This window comes from Protopterus annectens, chromosome 7.part0 (genome assembly GCF_019279795.1).
Source record: "Protopterus annectens isolate FY-2018-M chromosome 7.part0, PAN1.0, whole genome shotgun sequence".
Classification (NCBI taxonomy): Eukaryota; Metazoa; Chordata; order Ceratodontiformes; family Protopteridae; genus Protopterus; species Protopterus annectens.
Window position 1 is genome coordinate 803,105,918 of NC_056739.1, and position 24,615 is coordinate 803,130,532.

At 41.2% G+C, this 24,615-nt stretch overlaps 1 protein-coding gene across 2 annotated transcripts in view; it reads right to left on the reverse strand.

Annotated features, from left to right (window-relative positions):
- AGFG2 (ArfGAP with FG repeats 2) overlaps positions 1 to 24,615 on the reverse strand; it is an 851,713-nt gene that overhangs the window by 105,753 nt on the left and 721,345 nt on the right. For both annotated transcript variants that reach the window (XM_044077339.1, XM_044077338.1), the window contains 2 exons: positions 8,762 to 8,882; positions 3,959 to 3,990 (listed from right to left, as the gene is read on the reverse strand). In XM_044077339.1, coding sequence (XP_043933274.1) covers positions 3,959 to 3,990; positions 8,762 to 8,882 — 153 coding nt within the window. The remainder of the gene's footprint in view (positions 1 to 3,958; positions 3,991 to 8,761; positions 8,883 to 24,615) is intronic.

The window sequence follows — 24,615 nt, forward strand, 5'->3', positions numbered from 1 at the left end:
CAAGTACGAAAAAGAAAGGGAAAGAAAAACAGTAGCAGCAGCGAAAAAGGAAAAAGCTACAACTATACCACTCTAAAGACACCAATTAAGAAAAAGAGGCAAGGGAATACAAACAATGGTATGTAAGAATTTACAACAAAATCATATGGGCAAGGGAGACAACAGAAGAAATATGAATCACAAACTGAAAATTAAAGACTAAAAACAAAGGACTACTTAATATCAAGAATTCCGAACCAAAAAAACCCCAAAAAACTAATACAGCTCCTGAAAAATTGGTAGATTATGTCCGATAGCTACAAGTGGCAAACAAGATCTGAGGTAATTGGGTAGGTGCATTGTGGAAGCTTGAGGGATTTGGTGGCTGCAAGTTTAAGCATCGGCAGAGTTGGATCTGATGGACTGGATCCGAACCCACTCGGTGATGACAGAATGAAGATGGACAACATCAGACATATTTTTTAAAAACAGAAGAAATCAAAAGTATATAATAAGGGGGAAGGTAAGTTCCCAAAGGGATCTTACCTGAATCTGGAAGCTATAATCCACAAACGCAGGTTGCTGAGGAGATTCAACTGTGTAATTCCTACAGCTGGCACTAAAAAACTAAACTGACTTCCTGTGACAGGAGTTAGGTTCCCCCTGATGGGAAGGGCATAGCCAATCCCCTGTCACAGTCAGGAGGAGGGAAGTCTGACCTCTGGAAAGCAGGTACAGAACCCATATGCCACTGAGGCAGAGAATGATGAGCATACAATGAAATAAATGCTATAAATGCAAGCCAATAATAATGAACTACCTAGGAACAGTAGCAATTAATTACAGCCACTACTCTCTCTAAGACGGTTCCCGCACTTAGCCAGAAAAGGCTGATACCAATAAAAGTTATACAGAGAAAAGTATATGAAACTTTTCTTAATTATCTTGAGTCATACTTAAATATACAGTGAATTTCTGGGCCTTTCTCTTCCTGAAAAGATTTCAAGCCTGCATAAACTAAAGCACTGCTGGTGATTCCTTGCTAGTTTTTTCCACTCGTCCACCCCCTTGTTAATCTGCTTTTTAAACCTGGTGATTTTAAGCTGCCCACCCCTACTGTAAATTGAGCTTAAGTGCCTGCTTTCCTAAACTGCTGTTGATATCTTGAATTATTTACTTGCCTTTCCTTGTGCATATACTGAAAAAGTGTATTTTGCCTGGCATTGTCTGTTCTACTGATTTACTTGTTCTCCAAATTCATTATCTAGCTAGCTATTGGATAAAGTAGTGCATTTTTACACTCTAGAAAGCACTTGTTTTTTTACATCAAGAGGTCAGTGGCTTTTCCATCTAGAGCACTGGGAGGTAAGCAAAGTCTGTTTAGATTGGGGAAACATGAGATTTCTGCATGTAGTTTTACTGGCTTGACGGCTTGTTAATAATCTTACCTTGTTTTTAGTGCCTTTATAAATTCTATACAATTAAATGATTGCTGGCTCATTTATACAAAATGGAAGTACCTTTACTGAACAATCAACACATTTACAAACTGCTTAAAGCACACTGCCTGTATCCGTATCAAAGTTAGTATGTGGTAGTATTTTGTATCTTAAGTTTGCTAGTGGTAGCATTTCACTCAACTCTCTTACTGTGCTTTTTCATTAGGAGGACTGGGATTACTCATCTAGTAGCAGCAATACAGGGTTGATTTAAGAAAAAAAGTCATAAGCATTCAGAACTGCCATATAGCTGACACCTGGTGTCCTTAATGGGTCATTTGCATTTATCCCATTATCCTCCTTTACAACAGGTTTTAAGGAATCGCACAATGAAAATGCTTGGCTATGATTTTCTTGCAATTTTTTATTAATGGGTTTGGCTGAGTGTCCTGTTTACTCTTTTACTTAGTTGTTAGATGGGATATTTTGAATACACCTTAATGGTTACGGACATCAGCTGGGTATGACAACCCTGTGTTTCTAATGGTTATTCAAACCGTCCACTTAAAGCTGTGTTGATGAAGTCATAAGTCTAAAACATGCATGTCCCCCAGCTAGCGGGGCTTGGCTTTATTGACCTGAATTAGTCCATTAACAGACTTAAGTCATGGGCATTCAGAATTGACATAGCTAAAACACTTGCGTCCTTAAGGGGTAATTTGCACATATCTTACTATCCTCATTTAAAAGAGATTTTTAAGGAATTGCACAGTTCATAGGTTCATAGATTAGTACTAAGCTAACTGCCCTTGCGAGCCATTTTAAGCCTAGCCAATTGTCCCTTGTGAGACTCAAACCCTGTACCTTGTGTTTGCAAGACAAACACCTTAACCATTAGGCCACCCTCCCAACCCTATCAGTGAAAATGCTAGCTTGGCTATGGCTTTCTTGTAATTTTTTTCTTACTAATTGGTTTGGCTGTGTGTCCTGTTTACTCTTTTATTTAGTTGTAATGCAGCAAAAAATAAATATTTTCAGTTGTTTAGACATGATAAGCTTTTAGACACCATGATAACCAAGTAATACAGAAATGATCCTGTTCAAAGGTTTAAAAATAACTGGAACAGAAACGCTATAAAATTATCTTGCACAGCCAGTTTAGGACAAAACCTGACATTAAACAGAATCCCATCTACAATACCAATAAACCAGCAAACACCAGTGCATTGCAAATATTTGAAAGTTGTAAAAAAATGCAAAGAAAAGTGTTAAAAAGAAACAGAAGACACATTTTCAAATTGCACACTGATAACTACAACTCTGGACAGGAAAAGAAATGATGTTTAAATAAAAGCGCTCCCGAGAAATGTTTTAAGGAGTCAGCCCTGCAAGACCAAAAAGCTATTGCAATTACAGCTCTCTTTCAAAGTAAAACATAAGAAAATACATTTCAGTAATACATCTGTCATGAAACTCAAAATCTGAATTATTTTTGTTTCAAAAGATAATCAGAAAAAGGACCTCTGCTCTGCTGAACTAACAACTTTCCTGAAGAGCTGAATTACTTTCTCCATACCAAGCAGTGACAGACAGCCAAGCAATGAAGAGGATCAACTATTATAAAAATCTTAAAGGGGTGCCTCACACCTGAACGAGTTAAAAGGGTTGAAATATCACTTTTGAAACTATCTGCTTAAATCCACCTCATCCTAGCCAATTATATGCTTTTGTGGGCTCTTTCCCCAAACCATCCCCTCAGCAGTGCAGACAGACACACTGTTTTTGTTATGGTAAGTGGCTACAGCTATTAGGACTCTGCATTCCAAACTATTCAAACTGACTAAAAAGCTCATATCAGCATCTTCGTTGGGAGGAGAATGCTCTTCACAAGGACTGAATAGAATATTTCATTCAGTTAAAATACACTTACTGGACTCAGTGAATACAAGAAATCAATAAAAAGTGCAAAGTAGGGCTGTCACATTTTCAAGTGCCCACAGTAAGATTTCATTTATTTTTAAAGAAAATGCAACATTTTGCAGGGCAAAATCAGACCTACAGAATTGCAAAGGACTGGACTACATTTTTTTGCTAAAATAAAAGCTCACAATTGTACTATATGAGTTGTTCTGCCTTTCCTATAATGTTAAGGCAATTCAGGTGCAATATAATAGTTTTATGTACTAAAAGGAATCTTGGGAAACATTTTTGTGCTAATCTCAAAACATATGCCATTTTTCATATTTGTTTGCAGGACACAGTTGTCCACATAGGGACTGTCCTGCATAAAGAGGGACAGCTGGTATCAGCTGGTAACCCTAAAAGAGAGCATTGCCTCTTTTAAAGTCATGCTACATTTCTGGCAAGATGTAGGTGCTGACGCAGTACAAAAAAGACTAAATGTGTAGTTTGGTGTTGCTCTGGCTACTGCTGTATGATGTTCCATCTACAACTACTTATAAAACAATAAAAGCTGAAAATACAAGTGAGTGGCTCCACCACCATAAAATCATTTAAACAGATCACACATCTTAACTTACCTCCAAAAGCAGGACCAGCGTTGACACTTGCACTGTGTGGAAAAATAATACAATATGTATTAAAGTACTGACAGAAAACTAAAAAATGCAATCTCTCCAATCAGTGACCCGACTAGTTTCCTAGCTACCTGGATTGGTTAAGTATCATTATATTCAGTTTAAAAGTTTTTTTAAAAAACTTACTTTTCTGAGACAATATTAATACAGGAAAATGTCACATGAACACAATGGAAGCAACGCAATGTTGAACCACCACCACTTGCATGAAAAATGATGGCGAAAGCCAATTTTGTTTATAGCACTGATTATAAAACTTGATTAACACAGATTGCCACCCCTGGTTTTCTTCAGTTGTCTCAGTGCACACAGTCCATTCCTTGTACAACTGCTGATGCTATCCCCTTGTAGAACAGCTGACGCTAAACGACCGCCCTGTGCTGTTGTTGAAGTGCAGCATGCCTTAACGTGCATCATACAAGTTCCACAACAGCTTTTCCTGGGATAGTAACCAAGCCACACAATCTTACAGCAGTTGGAGCAAATCCTTCTTGGTGGGTCTACGATTTCATACAACCTTACATCATCAGTTGAAGCAGATCGGTCTTAGTGGGTCTGCGATTAGGTACATCCTTGTCTCCATTCCACATTGTCATTATTGATCCCCTCACAAACTTGCATGCAGACACGCTTAGGCATCCTGTGTCGCAGCACAAATTGATGTTACACACATTATAACACAACTAGCCCAATAGCCTCAAACACAGCAAGCAAATGTCCTTCAAATCAAGGGAAAAACAATGAAAACTAGAGGGCTGTTATCTTTAAAAGTGGGTTTGTTTGTGGTAGGCCTGAGGCTAGACTAAATCCCAAGCAGTAAATCCTCAAGGGAGGAGAAGTCAGAGGAGAATGAAAAGGCCAAAAAATATTGCTGAGTCCAGAAGTACAGCCTTACTGTAAGAAATCTCATACTTAATGCAGACTTTGAGATAAGAATCCTAAATGTACAACCCAAGGACAAAGTGGCCATAAAAAAAGATGTTAACACATTGAAATATTTCTGAAATAATGGCTGGAAGCAGCCAATCTTGCTGCAGAAACCACTGACCACAGCATCTTCCAATAGGCAGAGAATTGTCTTATAGAAAAAGATTATAAGCTTGCTTTGTAATTGCCAGACTTGTAAGCAAATGAGGCAAATGGGGCTCTTTGGTCTTCCTAAATCCGACTACAAACTTCAAACAAATCCCATGCTGCCAGTGCACATCTATGTTGGGAACAGTTTCTCTGGTTTTCACCCTAGTGAACGAAAGAGAAGAGAAATGGACTGGTTTAGACACAATTCAGAAACCACATTTAGGAAAAGAAAAAGTGGGATGGCCTAAAAGGAGACCTCTATTCTCCTGGTTATGAGGCAGGCCAGGGATTTCTCCAGTCAGTGTCTATGGCAGTCACCTCTGAAGTAATGGTACTTACAGTCTCAAGCCATGCTGAGCCTGAAGCAGTTAAGAATACGTGTGAGGTCATGGCTTGATACCGGTCACTTACATGGACACAAACAAGGTTTACATTTAAGCATCAAACTAATAACTTTTCACTAATGTGTCTGGATCGAAATCCAAACATTGATCTTGCAGAAAAGAACTGGTAGGCTCACAAGTTAAGCATGTTACAGTGCAAAACTTAAAGCATTACTAGCACAGGGCATGCACATCATGCATGGGACTTGTTGAGAAAAGCATTGGTGAACTGTGACAGAACACAGAATTAACTGTAAATGAACCTAGGAGGGTCCCTTAATGCGACAGTTAACCATTAAAAAATAAATTGCCAAGCTGTTCAGTCACCTTTCTTTAATACCAAGTGCACCCACACTCTTACAACTTCTATAATGAATAAAATAGATTATATTACTTAGAAAATATTAAATACAATAATACATTAGAAATTCAGATTGACTTCCAAGTGTAAACCCCTGGGACATAGTCTTGAAATTAAGGATAATCTTGCTTTCTAATTCAATTTACTAAAAAAATTACCCCCTCTATACAACTGAAGCTTTGCTAAAATACTAAAGAAAAACATCTGAGCCAGAATGAATATTATGAAAATGTTCTGCCACAGGACTTTTTAAAATTACAATTTCTAACTCAAACAGATGCCCTATGCTGACCGTCTCAAAAAACTCCAGCTTTACTCCGTAGCATATCACCTACTCCGAGGTGATCTCTACCTACCCAACATACAAAGCTATGTCAAACTCACAGCTGTTGAACATGCTACACCTAAAGAAATCCCAATCCCTCTAAAGCCAAGAAACCTTGTTGGCTATGCTTACACAGGCCCTTGGGCTGATAGCCTAGTACCTTACCTATGAACCTATAATATCACCCAGATGTTCCAAAATACGAATCTTCACTTCCCTCTTAGTCTGCCTCACATACCATTTTGTGATTTTTACACCCACACCCAATACACAACTCTACATGAGTCACAGTCAAATCTCTCTAAAAACAGCCTTCCTCCCATTAATTTTAATACCTGACAAATTCCTGATCTTACTAGAAATCTTGAACTGTCCACACGCAAAAGAACCCTTCCATTCCCCCACAGTCAATGGATGTCTTTGCTTAAATTTCAACTCCTCCGTCAAATCATAAAATCTCCCATAAGAAAACGTAACATGCTTTGGGAATAATTTTCCCACCAATTCATCCTGATAAACCACAGTCCTTGACTACGTTCTCCAGAATTTCAGAAAAGGGTGAGAAATTAGTAACAAAATACATTTTCTTGTCACTGATATCATGGCCCATCCAACTTTCATTAGGATCTCTCTTCCCCCACCAATATTACTGTCACTGCTTCCATCAATTTTCTTTCCAGCATCATTTAAAATCTCCAAAGACTTGTTGAATTAGAAGGCAATGTGATTCTTAATTACAAGACTTTATGCCCCAGGGGTTTAAACTTGGAAGTCAATCTGAATTTCTAGTGTATTACTGTATTTAACACTTTAAGAAATGTAATTTATATTATTCATTAGAAAAGTTTTTGTAAGAATGTAGATCCACTTGGTATTAAAGAAAGGTGACTGAACAGCCTGGCTCAATTTTTTTTTGAGATTGCAATTGTGTTTTTTGGTGGATTGTTACTTGAAGGTGTTTGTGAAGTCAACCATTACATCCTGCTTGAAAATAATCTGTTTACCAAGAAGCATTAGCCTACTCGTGCTGTAAGAGGTAAATCTAACATGAGGAGAATAAATCTAAAATGACACCTGTGCTTAATTTAGCAGAAGCATATCAACGTCAATCAGGAATGGAAATCAAACCAGAAGTGGATAAAAACCAGGTAGCAACTGAATGTGCTAAAAAAAACAAAAGAAGGAATATAAGGTGAAGGACCAGATGAGAAGGCGAGAAATTGGAAAAAACAAATATAGTTGTAAGCATAGAAAACTTCTGGAAGAGCCTCATGTTGATCAAGAACGAACACAGGAATGGTTAAGGAGAGGTGAATTTACAACAAGAAATGAAAGGTTAATTTTGGCAGCCCACACAGTGGGCTACGTACACGTTGGTTTACTAAGTCCATTAAACATGTGGGAGAAACAGGCATGTGCAGGTTTTGTGGAACTGAATTGGAAACAGTCACACACCTTATTGCTGATTGCGACTCTCTAATGGCAGAGGGACTGTATACTGAAAGGCATAATAATGTGGCGAGATTGTTACACTGGAGATTGTGCAAACATTATGGCATCGAAGTGGCTGAAAAACACTGGAAACATGAGCCACAGAAAATGATGAAGTTTACATCACATGGGATCACCCAATACCAACAGTCCAAAAGACAGATGCTAGAAAACCGGATATAGTAGTCCAAGAAAAGAAGATAAAAGTAGCACTGATTATTGAAATTGCCACACCTAGTGACTACAGTGTCTTGTGTACAGAGAGACACAAAGTCATAAAATACCTCGATCTGCAGGCAGAAATGAGCGCCATGTGGAAGAAAAATACCCAGACAGTTCCATTAGTAGTAAGAGCAACTGGTCTTATAAAAAAAAATTTACAATCATATTTAGATATGTTACCAATTCATGTAACACCGTACAAATTGCAGGAGTCGTCATTACTGGGCACATTGCAGGTGCTGCGAAGAGCATTTTTGGCTAACATCAGAGAGTGAAACAATATGAATTTCATGAACTTTAATCGTACTTTGACTTAGGAATAGGGTCCATTCCCGTCATTGGTATTAGAAACCCAAAAGACTTGGAGAAATTAAAAAAAAAACAAAACAGGAGGTAGCTAGGAAAACAGAGTTGGGGCAATCTATGGCATTAGGCCCTCTATAAATATAGATATGCATGCAAGCATTTGCGTGTCTGTTTATATGAGAGCAAGAATCACGTCATTACTACAGTAAAAATAACCTAGATCCTGGGAAGACATACTGGGTAAAAAAACTGCACAAACACTGCAAATGCAACAGGGAAGGTAAAACATGCACAGCAGGCTAGACGAACAGCCTCATACCCTTCAACATCATTGCTATCAAAAAAAAAAAACTGCTGACATGAGATGTTGGGGAATGTCCTGGCCAAGATCCTACTGCACTCCACATGGAGGGAAAAATAGAAGTGGGCTAACAAAGCTATTCATCATTTTAAGTGATGTGGTTGGTAGCCTAGATCATAAGAAATGGAGGTAGACAGCATCTTAAATAAAGAGGCTGTAGCCATTCCACGGTAAAAAAAAAAAAGGGGGGGGGCCCTGTGCAACAATTCACATGACTTACCTGCTTCCTGTTCCAGCATGAGGAACACTTGTGCCAAATACACCAAGCTCCGTCATCCCACTTGAATTACTGGCAGTGACTTTTGCAGTACTGACAAAGCTGGTCTGTTGATTGCTTCCTCCTGTTTGAAGGGAAAAAAAGTTTTTTTTTCAATACACATTTCCATTTTCCTACTTTACGAAAACAAGACACTGTCTGAAAATAACATGCTGAAAAAATCCGGTTTTATACAGGAATTTTTTTTTATTGGAAAACACAAGTGTTTGAATCAACTAAATAGCAGCATTTAGTTTTGAAAATGACAGTCACCAGTTTGAAAGCTGCTAATGAAAGACAAAAAAGCCTCTTCTCTGAATAATGCTGACCTCAGAGGGCACTATATCAAGCACTGAAAAAATAAGTTATGTACTCACCATAGCGTTCCATGTTTGTTGTCCATAATCTCACCCTCATTCTTGTTGGTTGGGTTTGGAACAGAGCATCGGTTCCGACTCGGCCTATTACTAAAGCTCGAGAGCTTCCACTGGCTCGAGGCTATACCCTATACCATCATGCTTAAGGGAGATTACCCAGATCTTGTTTGCAGGCTACTAACATTCTGAAATCATATATAACATCCCAATGGTAAAAGTTATTACCCTACGTCTCATGAGACAAGAAGGGAAGCAGAGAACCAATTCACGACCAATAAAATTTCCTCTCAATCCTCCAGAAGCGAAGGTTGGGGGAAGGAGGGAGGGACGCAAGAATGAAGGTGAGATTATGGACAACAAACATGGAACGTTATGGTGAGTACATAACTTCATAATGTTATGTTGTCCCATATCACCTTCATTCTTGTTGGTTGGGACAGTATCCCCCAGCACCTTCTTTCTTCGGTAGCTGAAGAGAATAAACCCTTCAGAACAGTGGAACCAAAGGAAGCCCTGTTCCGGGACGCCACATCTACTTTGTAATGAGGGATAAAGTTATGAGGTTTGACTCGTGGCTGCAGCACAAATTGAGTCCATAGATAATCTGGCCTGAAAGGCGGTTGAAGTTGACATAGCTCTTGAGTGGCCTCTAATCTTTCCAGGCAGTTGTTTTTGCCGAGAGCTTTAATGCTTAAGTAATAGTGTCTGTAAGCCATTTTGACAAGGTAACTCTTGATATTGGTGCACCTTTTTTGTTGTCGGAGGAGACGAACTGGTCAGATTTTCTGAATTTCTTTATTCTATGCAAGTAACAGCATAACTGCCTGTGGGAATCCAATTGGTGTAGCTCATATTCTCTGCCTTGCTGCCATAGTATGGAAAGAAGACAGGCAGGTCAATGGACTGATTCAAATTGGTCTCGGAGCATACTTTAGGAAGGAAAGAAGAACTTGTTCTAAGAGAGACTGAAACCCTCCTAGCTGAAGTAATGGCTATCAAAAACACTACTTTCCAAGTTAGACATTTTAGTTGACAAGAGAAAGCTGGTTCATATGGTGGGAGAATCAGGGTAGTCAGTACCAAATTGCGGTCACAAGGAGGTGGTGGTTCCCGTATTGTGGCAGCTGCTGCTGCGCCTTCATTAAAAATTTCTGTTTAAAAATCTACAATTGTGCTTATGGGGGCTGTGAAGGGATCTATGTGATTCTTGGAAGCCCAACAAGAAAACCTTTTCCATTTGCTAGCATACAGCTTTCGATTTGTTGACTTATGAGATGAAACTAGAATGTGTCTTACTGCGGGGGATATGTCTGGATACCCGGCTAAGACTAAGTGGAGCAGCCAAGCTGTCAGTTTGAGGGTTTCGATAAAGGGATGGAGTGTTCCTGACTGATGAGTCAGAACATCTGGTACCGGGTCCAGAATCCATGGCTCTGCTCGGAGATGGGGCCATAGGAAAAGAAACCAGATTTGATGAGGCTAGTATGGAGTGATGAGTATTAACCTGCAACTCAACAATTTGGCTTTCTGTAGAACTTTGGGGATTAATGGAAATGGAAGAAAGAAGTCCCAGTTGCCAATCGGGAACAAGTGTATCCCTTGGTGACTCCCCCAGAGGGGGGATTAGGGCAAGGTAGCTGCTGCATTTGGTGTTCATAGTGGCAAGGCTGGCCCCACCTGCGAAAAATCTGGTTTGCAATTTCCTGTTTTAGGGATTAATCATGAGGCATTAGAATTGCTCTGCTCAATTTGTCCACTAACACGGTGGATTTCCCCAGGATATGCGCTGCAATCAGAAAACATTAAGAGACTGCACATTGCCATACTCTCTGAGCCTCTTGACACAGGGGTTAGGATCTGGCTTCCACCTTGTTTGTTGATGTAACACACCACCAACATATTGTCTGTCTGTATTGCAATTGTACCTAGTGGAAGAGAGCGCTGGAATGCCTGCAACGCCAGAAGCACTGCTCTCGTCTCTAGGACATTGATGTGCAAGTGGTACCCATGTTCCTGCCAAGTTCCTTGGACGGTCTTTCCCAGATAATACCCCCCACCCCGATTTGGGAAGCGTCTGTGGTCACTGTGGCTACTGGTTGAGGGAGAGTGAATGGCCTGCCTAGAGTTACCTGCGTGGATTGGAGCCACCAATGCAGGTCTTTCTTGCAGGAGTCTGTAATGAAGATCTTGTGGGACATGGGTAACTCCTGCATGGACCATTGAGCGAAGAGTAACTACTGTAGGACTCTCGTATGTACGTGTGCCAGAGGTACTAATGTTATAGCAGCTGCCATAGTGCCTAAGACCTTTAGAACGAATTTGGCTGTACTTTCTTTCTCAAGAGCAAGATGGATACTTGATGGCGCAGTGTCTGTACCCTGCCCTGAGGTAGTTTTGCTACCAGTTCTTCTGTGTTTAAGTCTGCTCCTATGAATGTAACATGCTGTGATGGCAACAAGGCAGACTTTTCGAAATTTACAGTGATGCCTAGTTCAAAGCATAGATTAATGGAGGTGTCTCTTGCTTTGGTTAGTAGATGCTCGAATTTAGCAGTCAGGAGCCAGTCTAAGTTTGGAAACACCCGGAATCCTAGTTCGAAAATTCAGATCACCGCACACAGACCAGGCTTGGCAAGCAATACACAAATCCTTTATTGCAAACTCGAAGGACTTAGCGCTTTCACCATGACAAATGGCATCATCAGAGTCTGATTTGACCAAGCCTGGTCTGTGTGCGGTGGTCTGAATTTTCGAACTGTGACTCTCTAGACCCTAATTTGGGTTTAATTAATTTCTTTTTGGTTTACCCGGAATCCTAGATGCCTCAGGTGAGCCGTGACTACTGCCATACATTTGGTAAACACTCGGGGGGGCTGTAGTGAGAACAAAGGGCAGAGCTCGGAATTAGTAATGACTGGCTCCCAGCCGGAAGTGTAGTTATCTCCTGGATCGCCTGTCCATTTTTATGTGGTAGCATGCATCTTGAAGATCGATTGAGCACATCCAATTGTCTTGTCCCAGAAAAGGAAGTATCGACCGCAGTGTCATCATCTGGAATTTTGATTTTTTTTACGGACTTGTTCAGCCTGCTGAGATCCAAAATGGGTCTCCAGTCCCCAGTTTTCTTTGGAACTAAAAAGAATCTTGAGCAAGTTCCGGATCCGATTTGGTCTACAGGGACTTCTTGGATGGCTCTTTTTCTTAGCAACCTTTGTATCTCTATGGCTGCTTGATCCCTTTGACAGGGTGGAATGTCTGGGACTGATCTTGACTGTGGGGGTGGGGTGGAGAAGGGTATATTGTAACCCCTGGATATTACTACTGTACCCATTGGTCTTGAGTGATGTTTAGCCAGGCTTTTGGGTACAGTGACAGTCTGCCCCTGACTGCCTCCAGAGGTGGACAGGTGGGGCTCCTTTTGGGAGCGCTGAAAGGGTCTGCCAGAGAATGTATCTCTGTTGCCCTGATTTTGCGGACCCCCTCTGCCACGAGGTCGGCATCTTCCATTGTTATTTAACCCTCTGCCCCGAGGGAAAATTCACCATGTGCGTCTGGCGAGCCTCTTTGGGATTTACGGAACCACATTTTCCTACCCTTCTGGCCTTTGGGATAAGGCCTGGTAAGAAGGGAAAAACGTACTCCCACAGCAGACAGTGTTTTGCCTTCTTGTTCGCACCTGGTCAGTCTCTCTAACTTTAGACCTGAACAAGGACAAGCCATCAAAAGGGGCGTTAATGAAGGAAGACTTGAAGGGCTCAGCAAACTCGCAAAGGAGCATTCAGGAATGCCTCCTCAGAGTGATTCCCGCACCAGCTGCCCTACTTGCACCATCGGCTGCATATGAAATGAGCCACATAGAGGAGTTGACTACTGAATTTAAGGTTGTAAGCTGGGCGGTCACCTTATCTGGAACCTCTACAGATGTGGAATCTTGGAGGGTATCACCTAGCTCCTTTAGCAGATCCCTCTGAAGTTTGGAAAATGGGCCAAATAGTTCAGCGAGCTGAATGTAAAGGCCGCTGACGAGAACATATGCTTCCCATACCTGTCCATTGTTAGAGATTCCTTATTCAGCCAACGGACAGATGTAGTCTCAGCTAACTCCTTTTTGGTGGCTGCCGCCACCACCACCACAGCATCTACTGGGATACCTTTAGCTAAGAACTCTGTCAAATGGTGTTATAAATTTGTTGGGCCTCCTAGGAGGATGTTCCACGATCTATGGAGTGCCCCATACCCTTCAACTAACAACGTTGAGGAGCTGGTCGAAGGGTGGAGACACCCAAGAGGTGGAGGGTCAAGAACGAAATGCCTCCAGGTATACGGACTCATCCTCAGAAGGAGAAAGGGTCTTTCAGTCACCTCTCTGCTTCAGGATCTCTAGGATGTCTGAGAAGGAGACATCCTCAGAGGGTGACCGTGAGGATCTTCTGAATCATCTAAGTCTGTATCTGAAGTGACAAACTCCTCAGGGGAGTCTAGATGCTTCCTCTTGCATGTTCTCTGAGAGAACTCTCTGGAGGGGTCCTCTGGGGAGATTTCAGAAGAGTGTGACTCACCCAATGGGTCATCCGGGGGCATTGGTTCTCTACGCCTGGGGGGAGATGGTAGAGAGGCAGACACCGGCACTTTTGGGGGAATAGTGCTCGGATCAAGTGAGTGGGGCCATCAGGGGTGACAGCACACATGACCTCAAGGGCACTACGACCTGGGTCCGAGGGAGCTTCCAGCTCCAATGAGCCAGGAGACTTCTCCCGTACCAAGCAGGTGAGCTCAGAGGCTGATGTAGGTGCTGAGCTCACCCGCGCCTGATGCCCTGAGAGGCAGATTTGGATCCGACAAAGGTCTGATCAGACTCTCCTCCTTGGACCCAACGGGGGGGGGGGGCATTGGCTCCCAGACCCTTCCACCAAAGAGGTCGGAGCGGAAGTAGAGGTCAAAAAACCTGGGGGGAGGTCTCGGACCAGATGGTTCCACCACAACCACATCCATCCACTCCGGCTCTGAAACCACTCGTGTGGCCTAATGGTTAAGGTGTTTGCCTTACAAACACAAGGTGCAGGGTTCGAGTCTCACAAGGGATAATTGGCTAGGCTTAAAATGGCTCGCAAGGGCAGTTAGCTTAGTACCATTCTATGAACCTATGAACCTATGAACAGAAGAAGGGGCAGTGGCAGTTGTCGGTTCCAATTCCTTCTGGGCTGGACTCCCAAGGATCTTTGCCAGAACTGGAATCCGAAGCAACCTCCTGACCACCAGCTCCATGTCGTTGTCCGATAAACTCCTGGAGGAACGAGAGGACGGGACCGAGCATTTGCCACTTCCAGTCACCAACTGCAAAATAGGTGAATGTGGAACTGTGGAGACCGGCTCAGTCTATGGCTCCTAGTTGGTTCCGAAGAAACTAATGGAACTGAAGTTGTCTTCTCGGGTCCGAAAGCCTTTGTGTTGTCTTTTGCTATCTTCTTCACCGGCCCAGACGTAGGAGCCAAAGACGACGCTCTTTTAATAGATTTATCCAATTCTGGGGATTGAGAAGATTTGGAGGAAGTCTGGTACCCTTCTAGTGCCTCAAAAAAGGGAACTTTAAGCAATCCCCTATAAGCTTATTTTTGCATTCCTCCAGGACCCAGGAACTAAAGCCGTGACAAATGGAGCATGAGTCTTGAAGGTGAATTGCACCTAAACAGTAGACACTAGTGTGCCCGTCGGTCAATGACATTTTTTGTGAACAGGAGTCACACTTCTTGAAGCCTGACTGCTTCACTTCTTTTCCTTCCTTGGACGTAGTAGAAAAACAACAAAAAAACTGCCCAGGAACTAGATTGAAAACTATCAAACTATTAAACATACCACACTAATATATATATAAAAAAAAAAAATATATATATATATATATATATATATATATATATATACATATATATATATATATATATATATATATATATATATATTCTACTTCACTTTTTTTTTTTTCTAAACAGATACGCTAGAGGAGCATCTCTAAAACGATGATGTCCTCTAGCCAAAGGAGACGTCTCTAATTTAAATGACAAAACCTCTTTTGAAAGGGAAATGAAGTAGAAAAGGGAGCTCCCTCTAATGTAAATGGGCTACAGAAAGAAAGGGCGAACCCTCTAACTTAAACAGGTTTGTTAAAGATCAGAAAAAGCAAATAGGATAGGGAGATTAGGCCTGACGAAAGCGATGGCCAACCAAGACAAATAGCAACAAGCAAAACTAGTAATTTCGTACAAGTGAAACCCAAAACACAGTAAATAACTACAACAATAATATTTATCCAAAAATATTATAGAAAAAGGACAGAATAATCTAGAAAAACTATTTTCACTTAACCTGAGCCTAGTGAGATGCACCCGATCTAGTTTAGCGGCAAACAAGATCCTGGTAGTCTCCCCTAAGCATGATGGGATAGGATATAGCCTCGAGCCAGTGGAAGCTCTTGAGCTTTAGTAATAGGCAGAGTCAGAACTGATGCTCGGTTCCGAACCCAACCAGCAAGAATGAAGGCGAGATGGGACAACATAACATTAGTCATTCTTAAGATGATAATTTCTTGTCACAACTTAATTCACATCAGAATAGCCAATATATTTTTGTGTTAACCACAGACATGGGGAGGCAGTACAGTGGGGATCTCACTATTTAAAGACTGCAGCCAGCTAGTAAAGTAAGCCTACATTTTTAGAGAATCAGTTTATGATGCAAACCACTTCTTCCTTATTTTTGTAGCTTGACTTGTGCTAGATGTGCATATAATAAGAAAACACGTTATCTGTACGAACAAATCACCAGTGAGTGAGGTATTTGTTACATACGTGTATATAATAAAAGGAAGAATAAAGCAAATAAGCCAATTAGGAAGCAATCTATGTGCTAATGTGACAGGCGACCTGTGATAAAGATTTATGCAGTAGTTAACTGCTGGAGACTTTTTTTTTTTGCTTTTGGTGTTATGCTTGTGGATATTTTCAACTACCTTTTGGCACACTCCACGATACCATACTCCAGGGAAAAAAGCAACTATTATCCACTGTACCTCTCAGTTCAACCACCACTTATTGAGTGAGAGAAGCTTGCAATGAATAGCTATATTTGCCTGAGTTACAGGACTTCTCTAACCACAGCAATGGATAAGGCAGAAGGTTAAGGAACAGCAAGCATAGTTCTCCCTCAATTATCAACTACTACAAGTACATACCTGTTATATCTGATGACGGGTAATATCTGTAGGTCAGCATTACATGATTTGGCCTTTTGAGCTTTTCACTGGGTCTGGTGTACAGAGATTTTAAATGTAGATTTAAAATCACTTGATACGCCAGACTCGGGGAAATGCTAAGTTTGACACACTTTTAAGGTTAAGCATGAGTTGGCAGTACACCTCCACAATGTGAAGGCCCTTTTCTCCTCTAACTTTTATTCCACAAAAGAAAAAAGGAATAAAGATGGACTTTAATGACTGCACATACAACTTTCTGAAAGAAACATGGTTAGCCCTAAGGGAAACGAATCTGTGAGAAATACCAAATAAAGTTTGCATAAACAAAAGCTTGAAGCTCTTTAAGATCCTGTAAGAAAAGGTGAGGGCCATTAAAAAAATAATCTCAAAGCACAAATTTTAAAGCCACTAAACTAGCCAGCTCCAAAAGAAGACAGGCAATGTTGCTGGTAATGAAGATTTAGTCCCAAGAAAGGGTTTCTTCAAAAGCAGACACGCATGCATACATCTTTTTTTATCATATGGCTGACCATTTTCAAAAGGATTGTTCCCCATACTGTTTTTAGCTATTTTTGTTTCCTATAAACAAAATGCTTATATTTCAAAATAGTGTGAAATGTTCATGAAATTTGTAAGGAAAATGTATATTCTTTCTGCATTCTTTTTCTGCTTCTGCCATACTGGACACCATCAAATAGATACATTACCAGTGGTGGAAAGTACACCAAATCGCGTAATGCAAGAGCTGCTGGAAGGGGCCATCATCCTAGCTGACATGAAAAGACGCTGCATCCCCTCTAGCACCCTCAACTGAGTAAACTGTGTACCTCCCAACTCCCTTCTCATTGGTGTTGATGTGAGCATGCCAGTCACCAATGCTTATCCACTTTGTCCTCCACACATCAGGCAACGGCTGCCATCACTGGCTTGTATGGCCCAACTTGCCCCAGTCCTAGGCCTACCCTCTTCACTTTAAAAATTCACTCCAACCCTCTGGTACGAGGGTCTGTCTATTCACAGCTGTGAAAGTGGATGGCCAAAGCCATGGACCCACCTCTCTCCAGAATGGAGACATCTATCGTACCCCCCCCCCTCAGTCAAGCATCCAAACCACTAATCAAACTCAAGTCACCTGAGTGACAGCAAGGGCTTTGTCCCTCTATAAAACCAGACCGGCTACATTTTCAGAGAGTACTAACAGGATAATTACCTATAAAATACTCGACTATATTTATAGCCAGCTTTGTTGGCAAAGAAGGATAAAACCTTGGCATTGCCTAGGTGACAATTCTGGCTAGTGGTCTGAATGCAAGAACTAGCATGTTGAGACAAGAGGAATGATTAGTCTTTGCTGACTTTGTCGCATAATTGTGTGTGTGTGTGTGGGGGGGTATACATCCCAAGGCATACATCTCCTGACAGAATTCCCAATCGAGTCAGTGGATCACACAAAAGCTATTGACATGAGGGAGGATGGGGCCTGTGAGTGTGCTGCATGCAGAGGCATGAATGTAGCTCACAGGGGCACCCTGCACATCATCTCCTAGGATGTCGATGACATGTGAACATGGGAAATACAGGGCTTAAATAAAAACCCAATTTGATCAAAGTGAATGATGGCCTCACACTCCATTGTGCTTAACCCTTATCTCCAGGGAATGAAAGGGATGAAGGGGCCTTGTCCTGGAAAATTAATGGGGCTATGTGATGGTCACAGGAAAAGACCATCAGCTGAGACAGCGGAAGTAAAATATAAAAAAGAAAAAAGACCCCGTTAATTGTCTCAAAAGGAAAAGTAGTTTGAATTTTACTGCAAAGCTAATTGTACATGTAATTTTATGAGGCAGCAAATAAATACCACTTTACACAGAAACAGATATTATTTCTAAGCCTAAGATCACAACACTCTACATTTACTGATAGACAGCTGTACTTGTTACCCTGAAAAGATGTGACAATGACATTCTTAAAGTCTGGAAAATAATGAAAACTATTTCAAATGCAAACTCTGGTTACATTTCACCCTGTTTCAAGATAATGTTATAAAAATTTCAAGAAAATATACCTCAATGTTCAGTCTTATACAGCATGTGTACTAACAGCAGTTAGAGCATGATGACAGCACAATATCACATATCACTGTCAGAGCAGGTAAATAAAATATGCATAGTTTGCTATAACATTAAAATGACTGAAATATTACTTTTTATGAATAAAGAGCATTAGTTTTAGTTCTGATTTCATAAAAACAAACTAATGTTGCAATTCGTACATGAGAATCTTTCAGTCTGAAAACGAGGTAATCATTTATTTTCAAAAGCAGAGCAAAATGAGCAGCAAAATGTAGGTCTAAGTCAAAAATTTCAAAATAATGTGGCAATGACTCAGCTGCATAAGACATTTGGTTATTTCAGACATAAATATCACCACCACTTTATTTTCATGTAATGTACTTCACCTCTTTTCTTGAGGGCATCATAAAATTCAAGTGACAGAAAACTTCTCAATTCAGGAGCATTAAGTAAGAGACTTGTTTCAAATATATTAACAACTCAATAAAGCTGTATTCTGGACATCTGCTATATTCTTCGCAATCAGAAACAGTCACATACCCACCACTAACAGAAATTAAGTATAACATATCATACTAGATTATAAATGTGAAACACCTACAAAACCTTCTATTTATTAGATATGTATGAAAGGCCAAACATCACTCCCTTTTTGAGAAATGTCTAAGAAATTAAAACGGGAGTGCTGGGTAAAACATTTACACAGAACTGTTTTACCCTTACAGATTTTCAATACAGTTCATTGCATTTCACTACATCACACTGTCTCCTGTTAATATAGGTTGCGGTGGTGCAGCAGTTAGCATTGTCGCCTCACAGCAAGAGGTTCTCCCATTCGATTCTCGGCTGGAGCGCCTTCTATGTGGAGTCTGCATGTCCTCCCCGCGGTCATATGACGTTTAAAGACATGCAGGTAGGTGAATGGGTGTGCTTTCCTTGAAGGTTGGGTGCCGGGGCTGGCAACTTGGCACCGTACAAAATCCACTGCCAATCATTTGTGGACCGGAGTTCCGCTGTGGCGACCCCTAACCGGGAATAGCCGAAAGACAGTCTCCTGTTAGATATGGTATACTTACTGATGCAGCTACAATGGCATGTTCTTTTTCATGATACAATAATAAGCTTAATTAGACGGATATACGAGGGATCAGGAGGCAAAACTCTAAGTGGGAGGGTTCCTCTCCAATAAGTTATGTATGAACATAGGAACCAGGCAGGGGTGTTCTCTTTCCTTTTTGTTCACGCTATATTTAGAACCAGTAGCAAAAAAAAGGGGGAAGACGACGACGACTCAAATTCAAGGATACAACTAGTATGGTATTGAAGAAAAATAAGCTTTGCTTGCAAATGACAGTACTTTTTAATGGATGGAACCAGAAAAGGACATCTCAGTGTAGTGGAACATTCTGAGCCAATTACATTTTTTTCAGGGATACAAAATTAATGAAGATAAAAACAAAGACTATAGCTGGAAACTATGTACCCACACATGAATAGGTTCAGCAGAGTATGGATTAAAAAGTGTTCAGTTATGGCAGCTAAGGATATGTGGAAGGGACTAAACAAAAGATAATGCAAAAAGTGAGAAACTGGAAACTCTTGCCTATGGATATGGGTAGCAAGACACAGGCAGTACAAATGTTTTTAGTCCCTTTAGTTTTATATACATATCAGGCATATTTTTATCAACCAGAGGAAAAGTTGTGGGTAGTAATTAATAAAAAGTTATTACTCACCATAACATTCCATCTGTGTTGTCCATTTTCATTCTTTCTCAACAAGTAAGTTTGGATTCAACCCTCATATCTGACTCGGTTGCTTTTTTACAGCTCATGGATATGGAAAACTTTCAGTCTCCTCCCCTACCCCTCATATCAGACTCAGCTGCTTTTTTACAGCTCGTGGATATGGAAAACTTTCGATCTCCCTTACCCATAATGCCCTAGCCCCCTCCATAATTCATATCTTGTTTGCTGACCTTTTGCGAATTAGAAACAAAGGAACAACAATTATATGAGAAACCAATACAATATCTGGTGCTCAAAGGCAGGAACATTGGTTCCCTTAGCATCTTCTCATTCTTCCAGAAGTTACAAATAAAATGGTAGGAGGTTGGAAGGACGGGAGTTGAATGAAAATGGACAACACAGATGGAACATTATGGTGAGTACATAACTTATTTATCTGATGTCATCAATTTTCATTCATTCCTCAACAAGTGGGACAGAGTCCCCAGCTACCTGAATTCCCTGGTGGACTCCAAGGAAGGATGTTCCTGAGCACTGAACCAAAGGCTGTTCCCCTACAGACCAGGTCAACTTGTAATGAGTAATAAAGGTACGAGAATTAGCACAAGTTGCAGCTGCATAAATATCTTCCATGGAAGATCTGGATATAAATACTGATGAAATTGCCATGACCTAGTTAAATGAGCTCTCAAAAAGTTTTGGCAAAGATAATCCCGATTTGTTGTAGACAAAGGAAATGCAATCAGTTAGCGACTTGGCCAAAGTTACTTTGGTAACTTGCTTGCCCAATTTTGATTCTGAAAATGAGAAATAATCCACTTGATTTTCTGAATTTTTCCATTCTACGGAAACAAAAACGCAACTTTCTGCATGTATTCTCCTTTGTTCGAGAAATTTGGACAGAAAACTGGAAGACTGAGACTAATGCTGTATTCTGACACCACCTTACGAAGGAAAGAAGGGTTGGTTCGCAACAATACCCTGTCTTAATGAAAAAGTAAATAAGGAGGCTTAGAAGATAAGGCTTGCAATTCTGAGACTCTTCTAACAGAGGTTATGGCTAATAAAAAGATAGTTTTCCAGGTTAAAATTTTTAGTTCATACTTTGCTGATGGTTCAAATGGAGATGGAGTCAAAGCTTGTAAAACTAAATTCAAACCCATGGTGGAGTTGGATCTTGGGATCTTAGAAGAAAGGCTTCTCTTATAAAGGTCTAAAGCTAGGGTGGAATTGTTTACTTCTACATAAAAATTAGAAATGGCTATTTGTACTTTAAGTTGAAAAACTAGCCCCTTCATTAAAAACTGTATACAAAAACTTTAAGGAACTGGTGCTGAAAAAGGGTCAGTGGTTTTCTGTTATGCCCCCCCCCCCCCAAAAAAAAATATTTTCAAATTTACTTCTGTACATTTTCCTAGTGGAAGCTTTATGGGAATACAAACTAATGTGATGGACCGGGGAGCACAGCCAGGGCTGTCTGTCTACAGAAGTGGAGAAACCATGAGGTCAAATTTAGTCTTAAAATGTCTGGGTGAATCACATCTCTCGGGTGAGACAGGAAGCCTGGAACTGGATCCAGAATCCATGGTGGGAGAAATACACGAGACCAAAGAAAGATGAAGCAAGTCTCATGAGGCCAGTAAGGGGCAATGAGGAAGACTGTTCTTCAATCAAGATGCTTTCTGGAGAAACTTGGGAATTAGAGGGGTTTGAAGGTAAGCACAGAGGAGACTGGAGGGTTAATCATGGAGGACAGTGTCTCAGCGATTCTCCCAGTGGGTGGGATCAGGGCACAGAACTTGCAGCACTTGTTGAGGGGAGATGAAAAAAGGTTGCAGCAAGTTTCATCCTACTGCCCTACTGGCAGAATATCTTTTCTGCAACTCTCATGTTAAAAGACCACTTGTTTGACATTAAAATGGACCTGCTCAACCCATCTGCTATCACAATGTATTTCCCCGGAACGTTCATTGCTGTCAGAAATTGACTGGTGAGGAAGGATGACAAGACAGCCTTGTAAAATCTGATCTGAGTGAATCCACCACAAGACAATTTCTGCATGCCTGAGGTACTCTGGCCTGGGTGGACAAATGCTAGTGTAGAATAGATCACGGAGTCCTTACAGTCCATTGAAGAATTCGCATATATCATCTTGCTAAGTGAACCAAAACTATCAACAGCAGACACTGACCCTAAAGCTTGGAGAATCAATCGGACTGACAGTGAAGAATTTTAAATTATCTTTTTGGCTTGAAATCGAATAGTCTGTACCCTTGGTAAGGGAAGGGAGACAGTCACTGGTACCATATTGAACAGAGCTCTTACAAACTCTAAAACTTGAGAAGGTTCTAGCTGGAATTTCTTGTGATTGATGGTAATGCCCAGGTGTGAGCACAGTTGGAATACATAATCTCATGCTTTTGTTAGTAGATGCCTGGTTGGAGTGGTCACAAGCTAGTCATCTATGTAATAGCAGAATCCTTGCAATCTAAGGTGGGCTGCTACTACTGCCATGCATTTGAACACCCGGGGGGCTGTGTTCTGCCAAAGGGCAGAGCTGCAAATTGGTAATGACCTGCTCACAGCCAGAAGCGCAACTATCTTCTGGATTGTCTTAATTTTTATGCGATAGTACACATCCTGGGAAAGGCAAAATGGACTGTACCATGACCATTCTGAACTTTATGTACTGAATTGATTTGTTCAGAAAGCTGAAATCTAAACTTGGTCTCCAGCCCCCCCATTTCCTTTGGCACTAATCTCGAGTAGGTTCGGGATTCCCTCTGGTGTAGAGGGACCTCTTGGATGACTTTTATCTAGCATTTTTTTTTTTTTTTGTGTTGCTTTTTTTCGTCTGACTCGGGGAGGGGGGGGGGACATCAGGAACTTATTATTGGGGGGTATTATATAATCTCCAGAAATAATCTTCTGCACCCATGTACGTTTTGTAATCTCTAGCCAGGCTCTGTGCTACAGGAATGGATGATCCCCAACTGCCTCCAGCGGTGGACAATCGAGGATCCTTTCAGGATCGCTGGTAGGATCTGTCAGAGGATGTATCCCTAAATCCTTGGTTCTGGGGGAATTCCTTTGCAGCAGCGGGTGGTGTCTTAAGTTGAAGTCCCCCCCCCCCCGCCCTTGGGGAACCTATCTCCATGTGGCTCATAGAAAGGACCCTGGGACTTTCTGAAACACATTTTTCAACCACCTCACTGATTCCTGATGAAGGTTCTTTGAGAAGTCTAAAAATGTACACCAACAGCAGACAGACTTGATCACACTTGGATAGTATGACTAACCTTGGGGCCATACAAAGAAGTTCTGTCAAAGGGAGCATTGACGGAGGAGGACTTGACGGGCTTTGCAAAATCACACAGGCACATCTCCTAATGAAAATGCCTGAACCTGGCGCCCAAGGTAATTTAAGCTGCATGTGAAATGGGCCTCAAGGATGAATTTGAAATGGAATGTGGGGTAGCCAACTACTAGGCAATAGAAGTGGTCTGCCTCAGGAGTAATGGCCATAGAGAAGGATTTGGAGAGTTCTTTAACCAAATCCCTCTAAAGTATGGTGAAGTGCACCAAATAATTCAGTGACCAAGTGCAAGAGTTGTTGAAGCATATACATGCTTCCTGAATTTGTCCAGCACTGTTAGACTCCGTTAGGTGGATGAATAGAGAACTCTGTTATGCGAGTTCCATTGCTGTAGCCAGTGCTATGACCATGGCATCTACTGTTACTCCTTTACTCCAGAAGTTCTTATCTTTTGGTGGGGTCAGGATCCTTTCTGGTCTCTTAGGGATTGGTTTAAAGTCAGTTCCTTCCACACTCTCCAAGAAGGAAAATCAATGAGCTTATCGGTGGGTGGAGTGACCCAGGAGGTAGATGGGTCAGCTCCAAAGGTTTCCAGGAATACTGATTCCTCTTGGGAAGGGTTGTTAGTAGACCAGACACCCTTCTACTTGAGGATTTCTAGGATGTCTTCAAAGGAGACATCACGTGGTGATCTTGGGGACCCTTCCCTCTCATCAAAATCAGCGTCTTCCATGACAGACTCTTGAGGGGAGTCTAAGTGCTTCCATTTGCACTTTCTCTTCTTAGGGACTTCCTCTGTGGGGTGTTCTGGAGAAGTATCAGAAGATACGAGTAAACCCTGCTGGGTAACTGGGAGACTTTGGACTGGAAGTCCCTGAGGAGTAGAATGTTGAGGCTCAAAACATGAAGACAGATGGGTTTTGTTAAGTATCTGAGGGGAGGAATCATCCATCTAGAAGCTGAGAAAACTCTCTCCACTACCTCAAAAGCAAAATGCCCCTGACAGAGGAAGGCCACCTATGCAGAGAAGACATGCTTACAGACCATCAGCTCTATCCGA